Consider the following 17,381-nt stretch of genomic DNA (forward strand, 5'->3'; position numbering starts at 1 on the left):
CAGGAATCTTAACGATACTTATTGTCTATTTACAAACGTCATTTATCATATTCCGACGCTTTTGGCATGAATCGACAGTAGTTTCGCGATGGCACGCTAAACCGAGGCGCATCCATCCGTTAACACCGTTACTGGAACGGAGAACCAACAAGATCTCATCCAACAGTTCGCATTGTACTCTTCGAAATCTCAGACACATCATGATCACCTCCCGAATCGTTACCAAACGCATCGAAAACGATTCGAGAAGCTAGCTGAACAATCAGGATCCAACAAACAACCACCAACCGACCATCATCCAATCGGCGTTAAATCTAACACGTTCGCGCGACCAGTTCCGATGAACGAGTAGCCGAGGATCGACTTTAACCAAGGTGAATCGCCGTAGCACTGGTCGCCAGGGGACCACCACGAGCGTCTATATACAGCTTTCTTGGACGCGCGAACTTCTCGTGTAAATATCGTGGCTACGGTGGACCGGAAGCGTGCTAGGTCTTAGCGGGCTCAGGCTTTTCTCCACCTTCTCGACGTAGCCGTTCGGATAGATCCACGAGTCCTTTGTGTGCAGCTTCGGAGACGGTGACGGATAATCGAGTTCCTCGAGATGACTGAGATCCTTCGTCCTCTCGGACTTGACGGTCTCGTATTTCGGCTCGAAGATATCCGGCCTGTTCTCCATCTTGCTTGGGATCACGTCCGGGTCGTCGTCCGCCGTATCGTTCGCCATTTGTCCCTTGATCTCGGCCCTCGACTCTTTGTTCAACGGCGCTATCGCCACTCTGTCGTCTTTGTTCCCGTACTGGACCACTTTCGTGTGCGCCTTCAACGGTTGCATCGGATGGCTGCGACGGTAGAGGGTCACCGTTATCCCGAATATCAGAATGCAGACGGCCGTGACGCTGCCGGCGAAACAGGCGACCAGCAGGCTGTAGTCCATGCCGTCGTCGGACGTACCGCGATCTAAGGACAAAAGGAAACGTGACCGACGCGAAGACAATCGTTACCGGGATCTCGACGGTCCGAGGTTTTCCCCCGTTCGAGGGGCCACGTGCTGGCACTCGTTATCAGCGGCTCGGTTCTAACGAGCCTTTTAAAATTGCTGACGGCCGTTAACGTGCGCCGCGTGGAACCGACGGGGCTGTCCCCGGTGTCCCCGTTTTCGCTGCCCGATCGCTGGCCCCGCGTATAACCGTGGCTTTTAAGTTCGCGCGGTAATTGAATTTTCGTTATTGAACAGTCGCGAAATTTCATCGCGACGTGCCGCGGCTACGCTCGCGCAATTAGAAACGTAATTAAGACTCGTTTCACCGGCCCCCGGTGAATTTTGTAATGGAACCACGATGATTTAATTAACCGTGGAGCTCGTCCGAAGGGCTCGTCGATTCGAATTGAAACGATACGAGGATTGTCTTTATTTTTTTTTTTTTCTTTTTTTCGATGATAGTTTGTAGCGATAGAAGAAAGTATATTGCAAATGGATACGAAATTTATTGAATAGATCTACGTATTCTAATTGATCTCGTCTCTACTAGTGTGTTATCTGTAATGTTGATAAAATGATATCCATGGAAATAATAGAAATGAACTTGCAACGACAAAGTACACGGAAATCATGCATGCTATTTAATCTGTCGCTGTATTAAGCGCATCGCATACCTTCGCGTCTTTGCGGTAAAAATAGCAACATGCCAATTTGTCTGCGTCTCGGCCAGTCTTGATTCGAGGCGAACATTCGAATCGGGAACGATAACGTCGTCTGGAGGAAGGCGTTCCAGACGTGTCCGGCAAACGAGATCCTCGTCTGCCTCTATTTATTGGATCACGAAGGAAACGTAAAGAACTTCCGGCAGCAAAGATTAAGAACGAAAGGGGCTAGAGCAGACCACTGACGACGATGGCCAAGCTCTTTGGCATTCAGAAAGCGCTTTGGTTCGTTAGCCAACGAACGTTTCGCATGTACACGCCCCGCTCCTTCGGTCTACACCGACGCGGATGGCTACGTATCCATTCCGAGGCAAACATATACCTGGATAATTCGATTCCTCTACAGCTTACGTTTACAGCCAATTTGTAATCAGGGTAAATACTTCCTGATACAACGGACCAACTTTAAACATAATTATGGAAGAAACGGGCGACGTTGGAGGATAAGATCGTTTCTACGTTCCTCCAGAGGAATTGTTTCAGAACGTGTACCCACGCGTACCACGTACAGTTCCTCGCGGGCACAACCTTATCAATGAAAAGCTGAATTTATAAAAATCCTGAAAACCGGACGATTAAATCCAATTTCGACGACGCCTTTCTAATGAAAAAATAAAAGAAAAAGAATTGAAACGAAGTAATGGGATAAATTTAGTTGATCGAAGGCAATCGTTTATAAAATTGTAATCCCACGGTCCTTATAGGGACGCGTTAGCAGGAAATGACAGGGACTCGGAGGAACCGGTTGAAACGGATTCGAAGAGGTTCGCGTAGGTTGGGGTTGGGAGGGTTGGAGGTGGTCCAGGACAGCTCCGCATTATCAGTGGAACGTATACAACCGAGATCCAAGATGAGCCCGTGTTGCGAACGTGCCCGGGACAAGGGCGCGTGTACGTGCACGCGAGCCAGGCGGTGGTGGCGCGCGAACGTTCCCACACAGAGGCGAAATCGTCCACAGACCGGCATGAATAAAGCATGAGGATGGAAATTAAAGGCGATAAATGCGCCCCGAATGAGACAGCAGCGAGGAAAGGGACTCGCTCTTTATGGGATTTTAATTCAGCCTCCGCGGAAAAGGAGGATACGAAGAAACGTGCCCAACCGAAGGAGTAAAGCGGCACGGGGAAAGAGAGCTTGAAATTATCGCGAATACGGGTATAATTGCGTCCATGAACGCGGGCACCAAGGCGCTGTGTCATGGGTCGTTGAACTCGCGATACAATTCCGGGTAATCGAGACGCGTAACGAATGTCGAGAACGCGTTACCCTTTGGCCAAAGGACCTCGATCATGCCCAGCCGCCCCGTTTCCGCCTCGAGTATGACTGTGGCGTCGGTTCTTTGGGGCTTTGCGATCGCTTTAACGACCGAGAGAGAGAGAGAGTATTACTCTCGAATTGACGAGAAACGAAATAATTAGACACCAAACGTTGCTCTATCTGACTAGTTGCGAATTGTAAATTATTAATTAGCGTGCGTCTAAATGTTTCGAAAGGTGTGCTAATTGTATGCAAAGTAAAGCGTGCAACGAACAAGTTCCCATGCTTCAAGAACTCGACGATATCCCCGTCGATAGGTACGAAGTATATTCGTAGAACTCACCGGTGGTATACATAGCGACTGCTTTGAGCGTGACCGGTTCAAGGACGACAGGATCGCTCCGTCCCTTAGCATTGACAGCGTACAAATGGAGCCTGTATTTACGACCCGGCTCCAAACCGGGAACCTCAAAAACCGGGCCGAACGAACTGGATCTCTCTGTGTGGTTCAGGTAGATGGTATTGACGTGATAAACATTCTCCTCGCTATACACCTCGAGTTCGTAATTAGTTAAGGGCAAACCGCCGTCAAATCCTTCGGCGCATCTGACGATCAGCCAGTCCGCGTCCCTCGAGTCGGTGGCTTTAAAGTCCTCGTGACCTGTTTCGTGGCAGAACGCGGGGACAAATTATTGGATGACGCTGTCCATTTCACGGAGGAACGGATGGAATTTCATAGAAAGAGAACGTTCGTGACGAAAGAAAAGAGGGACGAAAATACACGGACAGAGAAACGCTAGAGAACGTAATTTAACGGACAGCAGGTTAACAACGTTCGACGCGCATCGAGCGGGTGAACGGCGAGGAAACAGCGTCGAACATCCCATCTCCGGTGTCGCTTTTCGGTAACGAAAAACCGGGGGCTCCTCGAAGCGTGCGACGATCGATCCCCAAAGGGGTCGCGTAATTTCACGATCGTTTTCACGCACGAGCGAACGCCTTGTCTGCCGCCGAGGGAGGACGCTGGGAAAGAAGCTGTTGAACTCGCCGCGAGGCTGTCGAACGTGATCCGGTATCGTTCGTACGCGACAGCCGATCGTGATGGCGCAGCCGCCGGTATTTAAATGCGAAGGTGGGCGTGCCGATCTCACTTACCCAATCGATACGCGTACGGGCCAGTCGATTGGACGGCCGTGCAGTTCTGCAGGGGATACGGTTTCCCGGCGATGATGATCTGGAAGAGGCACGGCGTCTTCTGGACGCCTATCCGGTTCTTCGCCCAGCAGGCGACCGTCCCGTAGTCCATATCGGTCGCAGGCGTGTAATTCAGCCTGGACCCGTGCCAATGATTGGTGATCAGGCTGAGGGGCTTCACCTGCGTGAATCTGTCAGCAGGCACGTTCATCAGCTCGCCGGAATTGTTGAACGTCCAGTGGAAAGTGATGGGCGGCGGTTTCGATTGTACACCGCAGACCAGCGAGATCGTCTCGTGCTTCAAGGCGCCTACCACTTGGGTGGAGGAGCCGTCCTTGCAGATCGGCGCGTCTGAAAGTGCGACAAGGCACGGCTCGAGCGTCCCATCTAAACGCGACCCCTTTTCTTTTCGATTATGAGTGCGATCTTGCGATTCCGCGAGAGGAATAGGAAATTCTCGTGAAACATTCGAATTTGTCGTTCGCCACGGGTATCAATTCAGTCCTTCCAGCTTTACAACCGAACGCGGTAGGTTAAAAATTGCGTATAATTTTACTCACACATTATATCCAACATTACCGGTCTACTGGTGGATTTCCCCTCGACATTGGCTGCCATGCAAGAATATTCGCCCGCAGAATTTCTGGTCACGCTTCGCAAAACCAGAGATTGCCCGCTTGGGAGAAAAATTCGAGCAGTCGCGTTCTGATGCAGCTCCTTGCCGTCTTTGTACCATACCAGTTTGTACGCCTCCGGATTCGCATGAACGTTGCATTCGAAATAGACGTCGTCGCCCTCGTTTATGTCGTCCGCTTTCAGACTCGAGCCTAGCTTGATGCTCACTATAGGCGCGTCTGCGAATTTTACGTCCGATAAATCAATGCGAGGCTAACCGTGGAAGTAATTTAAGCGAATGCGCCGGAATCGGTATTGCCGCCATTATTGGAGAACGGGGATGGGAACGCCGATAAAATGTAGAAATAATTTAAGCGAATGCAATAGACTCGGTATTACCGCCATTAGAGAGGCAGAGCTACCACCAATATTTGAATAATTTAACTTCCACTCTCCCTCTGATTCATTTCTCTATATATTTTAAAAGATATTTTAAAAGACGCCCGATTCGAAAGCAAGCGAGAAGCGTTTATCACCTAAAATTATCCGTAAACAATTTTGAAGCTTCCAGTTGACGGATAATTTCTTTTTACATTTTGTAAGCAGAATTAACAGGAAAAGAACGTGAAATCTATTCGAAGAAAAATTTCACTTCGCTCACAGTAAATCAGAAGCTGCCATCTGTCCTCCAGAGCGCTATCGCGCACCACTGGGTTCTCCGCCCGGCAGGTCAGACTCTTCCCGTTGTCCTCCATGATCGCCACGTAACTAAGCACGCTTCTTGTGATGTTTGGACTATCTACAAACTACGAAGAACTCAAAATCGAAACTCGCGTTTGCCCACCGCGTGCCAGTCGCGAACGAACGTGACGAGCGTACATTCAAAAATGTTATACTCACATTTCTAGCCATGTGTATGACCTGGTGGCTCCCCTTCCACCAGGTGATCACAGCTTCCGGTCTCGAGCCAGAACTGACGCACTCGATCTCGTACGTCCTTAGCGCCGACAAGTGCGACCGTTTGTTCGTTACGTTCACCACCAACGGTTTCACTGAAACCCGGAGGAAGTCGTTCAATCGATACGGAAACGATGTTTATCACAGTTCAATTTCGGCCGAAGAATATGCTTCTTATTCGATTCCGATGGAATTGCCGTTTCGATAAGCTGTATAGCTTATTTCGAAACAGTCTCGCGAGCAATAAAATGTTACGGCATCGGTGTATTTATCTAAGTATAAACGTGCTACGCTGTAACAGTATTTCTGAATAATTAAATTGTCCTCGTTATTTAAACGAGAGAGGTCACATACACTCGATTCTCCGAAATGAAATAATGTTTACGTATGCGAATATTCATTGCCCCAGCGCCATCGTCTTTTAATCTCACGCTACATAAACTTCGTTGCAACTTTCCTCCCGAAAACTTTACCCAGAATCATCTAACCAAGGACCTTATCTTCGGAAACGATTTTTTCCTCCTCATAAAACAACCGATTCGTTCTCGTTCGAATAAATTTCTCAGCGCATCGTTACGCGACTACCCTAATTCGGAACATCTCACCCGAGCTGTTGGGAAGACCGTCCGCGGCGCTAGCAACCTCGACTTTACCACGCGCGCACCCGATATATTTGTCTTTCCGTATCGCCATGTTTACGTAAACGTGTCAGTTTATTAATGCCCGGTGAAAACGACCAACGGCTTCGCAAAATGAACATATAGTCCTTAACGAGAAGCAAACATTCGGCGCGGCAATTAACAAGTTCGTGAACAGTTTCTTACTTACGATTAACATCCAAAATAATGTCGGAGCCGAGAGGAGGCACAAGATGCGTGTTCTTCGCCCGGCAAATTAGCCTGGCGCGGAGGAACTCCCTGGTGACGTTCGAAATATCGAGACGATTTATCGTGATGTCCCCGTGCTCCAGCGTGTACGTGTCGTCTAACAATTTCCCCTCGAAATGCCACGTGACCCTCGGCGGTGGCGAACCACCGATCACCTCGCATAATAAGGACAACTGGCTGCCCTCGTTGAAAGGCTGCGACACCTTCTCCAAACTCCTGCCGTCGCTGGTGTAAATCACTGGCTTGTTCGGTGGCACTGCCGTAACAGTGGATTCGTACATGTAAATCGTGCAAGGTGGACGCGTTCTTTTTCAAATCTATTCAATAATTTCGCTGACGTGCGTTTACAGATCTCCAATTGTGAATATCTCAATGAACACAGTACGAAATCGAATAAGAATGAGGGAAAGCAATTAATCACCGCAGTTGATCATCGCAGCGAGAAAGAGGAAGAGGAAGAGGAAGAAAACGAAGATACACACACTCACCTATCACCGTGAGGTTAACCTTCTGATTCCTTGTCGGGCTATTCCTGTAATCCACCCTGCACCTGTACACCCCCGCGTCGGCCGCCTCCAAGGGATCGATCACCAATTTCGCGGGTTCCACGTTTATCCTCATAGTCGCCCTTTTCCCGAATACGTACGGATCTGACCAAAGGGACGCCTCGGCTATCGATTTCCCGCGAGCGTCCAGGCTATATATCGGCTCGCCGTCCTTCTCGCCTTTGTACCAAAAAACCATGCTCACCACCTCGCCGGCGTTCGCTGGATCGATGTCGCAAGGTATTTGAGCTTTGAAACCGGCCACCGCCGACACTTTCAGCATCGGGACTGAAAAATGCCGTGAAACAACAGGGTTATCAGCCACCCCACGGAGTGCACATGGAGAATGGCCACTTCAAAGGCCTCGAGCGCCGTCTGAATGTCTGACGGATCCTTTGCGACGGCACCGTCTCAACGCCTCCGCGCTATGACCACGCGTTCAGACCAGCCACGGTTCTTTCTGGTTTACTTTAATCCCTGCCTTGGTACACTATCAGATTTTCGCGACCCTCTTTCATTCATTCCCTTTCCTTCCATCGTTCTCTGTCTGCCGGCAATTTTCTACTTGACACCGCGAGGGGCTTCAACAAGGGATCTTCTCATAATATTGTTCTTACCGAAATTAAAAGACAATTTGACTTTTCTCGTTTATCGTCCGTTACACCAAGAGGGATACGGAAAGGGACGACGTTTCTCGTTACAATTAAAATTCTTTTTACGCTTGGATCATGCGATATCGAGACGTGACGTATCACGACCCACGTAACCCACTTTACCTCCGACGGAGGAAAAACAGACGAGCAATTGAAGCTATCTTCCGGTCGCGTCCGGTGGTAGCGCGCCAGCCATTACCGCTACATAGATTTTCTTCCTAATTCCGGTCCCGAACAGGAGGCGCGGTGTACCTGAGGCCCGGGCCACCGCAACTCGCCCGGATCCCGTATATTTTCTTTCCCGCAACCGCAAATTTCCAGTTTAGTCAGTCACTGGCCGTGGTAGCCGAGTTACTGCAAATTGGCCGAAGCGCAGGGAACAAAAGTTCGTAGCAGCGACGCGTACGATGGCGCAACGGTCCGACGATGGGACGGGCGCAGAAGCAAGGCGGTGGTCAATTAATCGGTCTACTTGCCGATTTATGACCATGGTCCACGGCCAGTAGCCGCGCGGCGTCGCGATTTTATTGGCTTTCATAGCCACCTCATCAATCGTCCTGCCACCTGACCGCCCGTGCCCCCCTCGCGACCAGCCGCACTCTAACCTCGTTATCCTTTTTCTCCTCGACCTTAGATACAACGGCAGCTCGGGAAATTGCCCTTCGCTGCTCGCGCCGGAGATTAATCACGCGCGACCCTATCGATTTGCCGCATGAATGTCCGTCGCTTTTTCTCGTTACTCGTTTACTCCGATTCGCGGAACCGAGCACGATGCGCGACACCCGGGGATAGAGTAAGAAAGCGGACATCGTCGAGTGATACTCGAGGTGGAGTTGAACTTATGGCATAGACGGAGTATACCCTGGATTCGCTGCTGGGAAGAATAGAACGATGAAACGAAGCGAATCTCGCGTGTAAAGACACAGGAGGAGCTTCGACGAATCGAACTGATCGATATACAGCTCGAATTATTCCCGGACTAACTATAAGGAGGTCTATAAAGCTTCACGATCGATTGGAATTCCAATCTCCCCTCGACAAACACCAGGCCATCCCGTATTCCGTTCCCGGGCAAGGATTCCCGCGGGCATAGCGTAAACGATAAAAGTTTCGCAAAAATTCACCGGCCACCGGAATACCGCGTATCGCGGGACGTGCCCCGGAAGTCATCAAATTTACGGACGATGAAACGTTGGAACGCGTACCATGGGAGCCCTCTGGCGAGAATTTAAACGGTAGGCATCGGTTTCGATCAAAAATCGCGTCATAAAGGACCGCGCTACGGGAAACGGGATCGTCTCGTCAACCAAATTGCGATACTACGCGATAGCCTCTTCCTTGACGATATTGTCAGACAGTTATCACTTGTTAAATGGCTTTTAACGCGTAATCAATTACTCGAGTTCGATTAAACTTCCCTCTTGAGGGGCGTAAAAACCGTAGGAAATCGATTGGAATTTGTAAATCTTGTTTAGACCGTTCCACCTTCGATGGGGAAGATATGAATGAACTCTTTTGCTAATTAACTTTCTAGTTTATGTCTTGAAATTAATTTATCACGCGGACAATAAGCATCGCGTCGAAATACTCGAACATTAATCAAACGTCATGCCAATTGTTCCACGAGCCTCTCGAATACCAGCCTTTGAATCAAGCGTCACTATAATGCGCCCCTCTGAATGATTAGAACCGTTTATTACCGGCGAACTGTCACGGCCGCTTATGAATTACAGCTTGTTACATTTATATCTCGAATCGGCCTTTAACAAACTCGGCAAACTAGAATATCATCTGCAGACAACACGGAACGCAAGATATCCAATTATTGGATCCAGTATAATCCTCGCTCGAACAAAACAAACACCTGTTAGCCACGCTACCGCGTAATATTGTCTGCTCGAATATATAACATCGCCGAATGCTAAATAATTCCTAACGCTGTCGACCAATCCAATCGGATCGATAAACTAAATTATCTATGTTCAAAAATAATCATCGTGCCGAGATTGCTTTTTATCAATCAATTTACTCGTAATTCGTTCAAAGAGGGATGAAAAATGTGCGAGGCTTCTTCGAAGAAGTGTAAACTGAAGGATACTCGATGCCAAAAAGGGGTTCGATCACGCAGGAACGTGTAAACCTGTACAAAGTAACATAGAAACTATTTCAACTTTCTTTCTTCCGCGCTAACTTTAGAATAGAGAATTTTCGGAAATTTCAAAACCATTCGTAGATATGTTGTACGTAGACAGTGAAACGACAAGTGTATATCATTCTGAATAACTTAACTAATTCCGCTCAACGTTTCCATGGTTCCAATAAGATTGATTAGCATTTGCATAAGATCCACCCGCATTGACTGTTCGCGTTTTCGCGCATATCTCGCGAGCGACCCGTTCATATCCATACACGTCGGCTTGTTTATGCACGCGTTAATACAGGCACGCAAGGAGGCTGGTAACGCGATGCATTGTCGATCCGCGACGCGAGCTCGCGTTTGCATTGAATAATTTTACCCGGGGAATTACCCGGGGATCGACGCGCGGTCGGATACTGCTCCGCCATCAGGGAACGACTCTGCGCAACCCCCTTAAGTAAACGTTGCTACCCAACCAAATACGCATGACGAATTCGTAAACGCTCGGTCGGCGCGTTTGCCTGCGCTCGTGCGTTTGTCACATCGATAACTCGATCGTCGAGCCGCTGATTTACCAGACATTAACCATTTATTCGAACGGCAGGAGTTCTCCGGAATGGGGGTTGCCGTTGGCGAAAAACCGGTAATTTGACAGGAAGAGAAACTGTCTCCACGGGAGCTTCTAAAAATCGAGATCGCAATAACTGTCACGCTTCGCGTTGCTATATTCGAAGGCGTTCGCGTAATAGGCCACATCGAACGATACCTCAGGAACAAGAGCCCCTCGTATCCAGCTGGTAACGAGCGGTTCTCGCGAGAATTCCCGTAACCACGTTTCCGCGAGCCAAGCCCCGACTCTCCTGTACTCTCGCGATTGTTATCGTTCACCCGACAACACCTATTCCGAGACTTGGTCGCGTAAACAGCGCGATTCGCGCAAAATAGTGACACCCCAATCCCGGGGATACAGCGGAAAACAACGTAGACGCGAGAAACACCGTACCCCCTGGCTGCGGTCGAAACCAGCGGCAGCTACGACGGCGGTTACCCGGTGGTAGACGTTCGAAGAACTCGAAGCGGATTGCTCGTGTTCAGGCTCCTCTCACATGACGAACGCTATTACTTTGGTCACATACAAATTACTTTTAATGCGAATAACGTAGAAACGCCGCGATAATATGGTAATCGCTTATGAATCATTTATACTGTATCGAGGGTATATAAGATGAAACGTAAGATACGGTAGCAGAGCGTGCACGCTGTAAGTAGAGCAAAAGTATAAAGCACGTTCTATACTGCGTATCTCGTCTGTGCTCGAACAGAATCGCTGTAAATAACGTTTTCATCCAGTTGAACGTTAATGTACTTTTACTTCGAAAACAAAGGTTCATCCTTTATTAATATTTCCAAGCAACATTGGTGATGGAACCGTTTTTATGCGAATTTCGACATTACTTTTGATTACGTTTTCCAGCGAATGTTAAGACGCTCCGCGTTTGGTAAATCAGTACTAATCCATAGGTTAGTAAGACATTACTAGAACGTTGACGTCGCTTGTCATACATTATCAGGTTTGTCATCTGCCGGCGAAGTTAGACAGGCATCAAATTCAGCGGATGCGGCGCATGTGGCCATTTGTAGCGCCGCGTTATTTATTCCTCCCCATTTGAACCGCGCGGATTTATTCCTCCTCAGGGTCGTAAATCCTGAGTGCACTATCGTAGTGCGCGATTCTGACGCGAACTTTCCCCGCCAAACTAATCCTGGGCAATGGAAATGACTGAATAGAGGATAGCGGCCACGAACGGTGGACCCTTCCTCCGACCGTCTCGAATTGAACGATAAAATATGTTGTTCCGAACGATGGACGTTCCGCGTGATCCTCTCGAACGCTGGCTTCGATTTGGCGAGGCTCCTGTCGAAACTTCTCGAGGCTACTCCGTGGACAGCACGGATGCGCGCTGATTAGTTCCTGACGAGAAGTTATGTTTATTCGATCATTATATCGATGCACTCTGTTTCAGTCGATAATTAATTAAAAAGCAGCCTTGTCATTGCCGCGATATATAAGCGAAATTTGAACAACCCCTGAGGTTGAAGAGAATTTTAGGGGTTGCAGCGGTGCTCGACTCAAACCTCTCTTGAATTATTATTTCTTAACATTCTGTTTCGAAATTGTTAGTCTTTCTTAGTTTCACGTAGATTAGTATGGAATTTTCTGCTACGCTTCAAAGATTAATTTAACAAGGCAGGGCAAAGTAACTTCGATGATAGATACTGATATCGTTTATGCGTCTGGCTACTATAAGAGGAATTTTAAATAAAAAATTGAATTTTACAGACTTTCTCGCACGAATTTCCTTCGAAGTAGAGTTGCCAGTTATTTTGTACGTAACCTGCATTATATAAATGGATCGCGTTTAAAGCTACAGCTTCATGACATACTTTCTCATAAAACTTGCAATATCGCGTGTGTGATACGAACGAAAATTCAAGCTAAAGGAGAGCCAGGCGTTCTTAGCAGTGCACTCTGAATACGGATCATTAAAAGAAAAGCTATGTCCAGAATATATAAATGGTTCGGTTATTGAGAATCCAAATAAGATTCCACGAGTTCAAAAGATACTTCCACTGTAATATCTCAAGATAACATCTAGAAAATCCCATATCGTATCCTCAAAATTTCTACCACCTCGATACAACGAAAAACACATCTTCGCAAACAACAAGAAATCTTCTTTTTCTCGCCTTTCTGTTCCTTAATTATTACAGTAGATGCAGCGTTCACTCCAGAAACATGTCCCCACCTTCTCACCTTAAAAGCTTCGTTCAGAGTGACGGACTTAACGTGGAATATCGGATAATAATAAAATGGATTCGAAAATTTTAAGAGCGAACCCCGCACCGGAAGCGCAAGAAGAGGCAATGCCTGAAAGTAGGAGCCGTTGCAGCGAAGTGCACGAACGAATAACCACCGTTGGTCAATATCCCTCGATGGCGAAAGCGAACAAATAAATTTCGTAGCTTAATTTTAAGGCATGGGAGACGGTAAAAAAGAAAAGGAGATGGGAGGGTGGGACCTGGTCAGCCCGCGCCCCGAGGTATGAAACATTTTTTTTATCGACGCGTACGTTCCGCGGATAACGCCTGGGCAGCCCGTTCTTCCGGTCCCGGGCGTCGCAATTGGATTTTACGGCGTATCAAGCGCATCGGTTCTTTCTCGCGTTACACGCGGCCGTTATGCGCGTGCCGTGTACACCGTTTCCAACTTTCGGTCGAGGGACTTGCCGTGCGTCTTTATAGGGTATCGCGATACACAATTTCATATTACCCTCTTACCGACCAGGGCAATTTTACCCTCCTCGACTTTCGCCCGTACGTTCCACCTAGCCCGAAGGAAGTATAAACATGCATAAAACGTTGATGGGAGAAAAATACGAAGAACCGTCGTGCTGTTGCCATGTTGTTCCCGGGGATTTTTCAGCAGCGCGTGTTCCGCGCCCGAGTTCGAGTTCGGCTTGTAAAAAATTCCGCGGCTCTTCGTAAAACGTTACGAGAGGAGCTAACGTGGAATAAAACTCAATCGTTCCAGAACGATTCTCGATGCGAGAAATTGTTTATGTATAGGGTAGAACGTAGAAACTGATAATGTATAGTTTGGCGAGAGTCGTAGAGAGGAGGGCTGGATACGTTGATTTAATGTATGATTGAATTCGAAGTAAATTGAATTCCGTTGTAGGGCGTATTTGAAATAGAGTCTATGGTAACGTGCTATGTAAGATAATATTAATTATAACGTCGAATTTTAAGACGTATTTAATTAATTTTATGCGAGTCACGTTTTGGAAACTGTTTGGCAGGAATTAATTGGAATTCCTCCCGTGCAAATAGCGTAGAAGATAGTGCAAGAAACTATAACGCGTTATGTGATATACGAAGATGATTATGAAACTGAATTAAATAGCAGTGGGTGCTTTATTGCTAAAGTTGCAATTATAATAATTTTAAATGAGTAACGTTGTGAAAATCGGAATTTAAATATCAGCGAGAATCGCTAAACATACGCGACAGGACTTTCGAAACGAAACTTATCGAACAAGTAATCGGATAAAAGAGGTTTAGGCGTTACACGTGTAATAAACAACGTTACGACGTAGACTACGAGACAATTGGCTGCTAGGGGAGAAACCGGATAAGGGTGGCGAAGACGACCTGCCTCTTTCAGATCATGATCACTTGGAAATATTATCCCTTGTAGAATCCCACGGGCCCCCAGTCGACCGATCCGCATACGTGTCGAATGAGTGAGCAAGACTGGGACCCTACTTCGAGTCTAAATGTCGCAAACTACCCCATTACGCTCGCCTGTCATGTAGAGCGATACAACTTTATGGGGCAGCGTGAGCCAGCTTCTTCGTGTTTGATCGCGCGTAAAATTAGTCGATTTCTTTGGGGATCGGTTAACGCACACTTGGAAGTGACCTGACTTCATCGTCGAGATGGAATGTTTCCGGCTATTTGCTCTGGGTTCGTTAGGGTTGCGTATTAAACGCTGTCGAGCTGGTCCTGGTCACGGGTTAGAATTAGCCGAGTAAGAAACACGTGAGAAACTTTCCGTTAGTTTGTGAAATGTTCACGAGGCGCCAAAAGAAAGTCGATAACGTGTAGACACGCCACCCTAATGCGACAGACAAATGACGCGTAAACGCAGGACGACCACGTCCCTGCGTGTAAACGCTCCTACTGTGTACCTGGATACGTCTACGATTGGCTGTACTATACAACAGTGTCTACAATCGAGGGAACCCTAAGGGATGAACGCGATGGTGGTTGCTCGGTAAACAACGCGTGACCAAAGACCAAGAGGATAGTGTATAATGTGTAGTGACCAATTCAATTTAGCGGTAAGTGACCACTGCCCGTGAAACAAGCGTGAGAAATATTGTTCACGTGAGTTAGAATAGTACGAACAATACCTACATCGTAAAAAACTGCATTCAATTATATTTCGTTCGAATCCATCGAATCTCCTCGACTCTTAAACTCATCCCACGTTCTACATCGATCAATCAGCTTCTTCTAAACCATTTTTAAGCGTTCGAATTTCTCGATTGCTTTGATATGCGATGCACTCGAATGTCCAGGCACCAAGGACCCCGCCCTCGTTGCGGTCCTGGTGAAATTACGCCTAAGTAAATAACCGGTATCCCCTTTGTCGCGGATAAACGTCGCGTGTTCCCGTGCTAAAGCTACGGGGGATGATATAAGGGGCTCGAATTGTCAATTTGAGCCATACGGTCCCCCTTATTCCGGGACATTACACGTTGCACGTATTTGCGCCCGTTTGTCTAATGCAATAGCCATAGTACTTACGATACGTGAAACCATGTTTGCCCGTGCATACGCTACACCCACTGGCGGGTCGCGCCAATGCTCGGCTATACCACTGGAATATGCGCCAGTTCACGAGACCGGGTAACAAACGCCGGTGGCAGCGTGGCGAACGGGGGATGGGGGATGGGGAATGGGCAACACGTAAGGCAGACGAAACGGAGAGGGTGGTGTTGATGCGCATGGATAGAAGGAACGAACGAGTCGGATCAAAATGGTAAAATGTTACGAATAGGCGGTAAAAAGGAGAATAAAAGAAGGGGAAGAACAGAGATACGCAAAAAAAATGGGAAAATTGAGAGAGAAATTTGTTTAATTCGAGTGAAAGATGAAGGGGTTGTAGAGAACAGCTGGTGGGGAAGAATAAGGGAAAGAAATAAAAAATAATGGCAAATATGAAGAGAAATATGAGATATATATTGTAAGGGGAGAAAGCAAGCGTGAGGGAAAGTGAGAGATTGCGGAGAAAAGTTGAGAAGTAAAAAAGGGATATCGGACGGGGGAAATGAAATAACCGGAGGGAAACAGAGTGGAAGCGAAAGGACAATAAAGGGAAATAAAAGAAGAAAGGAGAAAGCGGTGCGAAGGGAGTGAGGCACGAATAAGAAAAGTGAGAAAATCGCAGGAATAAAAAATGTTTGCCGAAAATGGAAAGAAGTAAAAAGCAAAAGGAAGGGAAGAGAGTGATGAAAAGGAGGAATTATGTGAGCAGCAAGCCGGAGAAAAGCTGATAGGATAGCGGTAAAAATAAGCAATAAACGCGAAACAAAAACGAAATAGGGTTCACGACGTAAACTAGAATAAGGATGTTATATAGGAAGATAAGAAACAGAACAAATAGGTGCTCCATTATGATGGCTACTTAGAACTCTACGTGTTATTCCCGTATTCCCTATCATACTCTACACTTAATTGTAAAAATATATTACAATTTTACAGTTAATTCGAAGAGCAAAATGGACGATGTAAATACGAAACGAGTCACTTTATAGAAAAGACGAATTTAATTTCCGATCATTCATACATCACTCATTCCGACAGTGTAAATCAAATTCATATCCTTTGTGCGCAAAATGAATTAAATCATCTTCAACGCAGTGCTTCCCGTGCGAAACTTTTTCCTGGATGTAAAATTATCGCGTTAATAAATTAAATGATCGCACACTAGAGATATACCACGGAACCGTAGCCATAAGGAAGTTGAAGGTAGAAACCAGAATTTCCCAAAAGGGAAGACGCGCGAAGAAAAAAAGTAATTCCAGATGAAATAACGAATACGTTCGTGGCGATGCAATCCGGTGCCTTTAATATATAATAGAAAAGAAATTTCGCAAGATCGAACGGACTTTACGAATGGCGGCTCCCTTTTCACGGTAGACACCACGACAAAGGGCCACACCGTAGATCATTGTTTCGAAGATCTCACGGGCCCCGTGGTTTGGTCAGCCGTTTCATCGGGGAAAATCACACTCGTTCTTCAGGATTGATGCCGGCCATGTTTCTTCCTGAACGTTCGAGGCCAAGAAGCGTATAAAAGTCCGAACGTTATAGGAAGTCGATGGCTAGCCGTCTGACCAGCAGAATGAATCCGGGTCTAAAGGATAAAACGAAGAAAGAGATTTTCCTCTTCCTTCCAATTTACCATTTCCCCCGCGTCACGCACCCTTCTTGCTTTTATCCTTCATTGTGGCCGATCTTTATTGCATTCGTTACACGAGAGCCACGGGATAAAATGATCACTGTCACGTTCCCGACTTGTAATTAATACAGATTGGAAAAACAGAATTTCCGTTCGCTACGAAACGGTAGATCCTTTGGTCTGAGTTTTATCTACGTTTACTTTTACTGTAAACAAGGGATTTATTAGAGTAAATAATTCTTTTTATTTATTTGCAAGCTGCACAATGCTGTGTTGCGTAAAAACAAAAACAGAAGTGATAACGGAACTACGATTTCACGGAAATCTATTGTGTAAAATTTCAACCAAATGTATTGTCATTCGATCCGTTCCCTTTTCCGGGAAGCAAAGCTTTGGTTCATG

At 46.9% G+C, this 17,381-nt stretch overlaps 1 protein-coding gene across 5 annotated transcripts in view; it reads right to left on the reverse strand.

The window, feature by feature from the left end:
* Window positions 1-379: 379 nt before the first annotated feature.
* LOC143423151 (neural cell adhesion molecule 2) overlaps window positions 380-17,381 on the reverse strand; it is a 35,290-nt gene continuing 18,288 nt past the window's right edge. For 3 of the 5 annotated variants that reach the window (XM_076894261.1, XM_076894257.1, XM_076894260.1), the window contains exons 2-9: window positions 7,103-7,447; window positions 6,556-6,870; window positions 5,671-5,822; window positions 5,432-5,576; window positions 4,716-5,009; window positions 4,117-4,506; window positions 3,305-3,622; window positions 380-960 (exon numbers count right to left, since the gene is read on the reverse strand). In XM_076894261.1, coding sequence (XP_076750376.1) covers window positions 419-960; window positions 3,305-3,622; window positions 4,117-4,506; window positions 4,716-5,009; window positions 5,432-5,576; window positions 5,671-5,822; window positions 6,556-6,870; window positions 7,103-7,442 — 2,496 coding nt within the window. In that variant the 5' untranslated portion in view covers window positions 7,443-7,447 and the 3' untranslated portion in view covers window positions 380-418. The remainder of the gene's footprint in view (window positions 961-3,304; window positions 3,623-4,116; window positions 4,507-4,715; window positions 5,010-5,431; window positions 5,577-5,670; window positions 5,823-6,555; window positions 6,871-7,102; window positions 7,448-17,381) is intronic. The other 2 variants (XM_076894258.1, XM_076894262.1) reach the window with 2 other exon arrangements.

The sequence above is a fragment of the Xylocopa sonorina genome, chromosome 4 (assembly GCF_050948175.1).
Source record: "Xylocopa sonorina isolate GNS202 chromosome 4, iyXylSono1_principal, whole genome shotgun sequence".
NCBI lineage: Eukaryota > Metazoa > Arthropoda > Insecta > Hymenoptera > Apidae > Xylocopa > Xylocopa sonorina.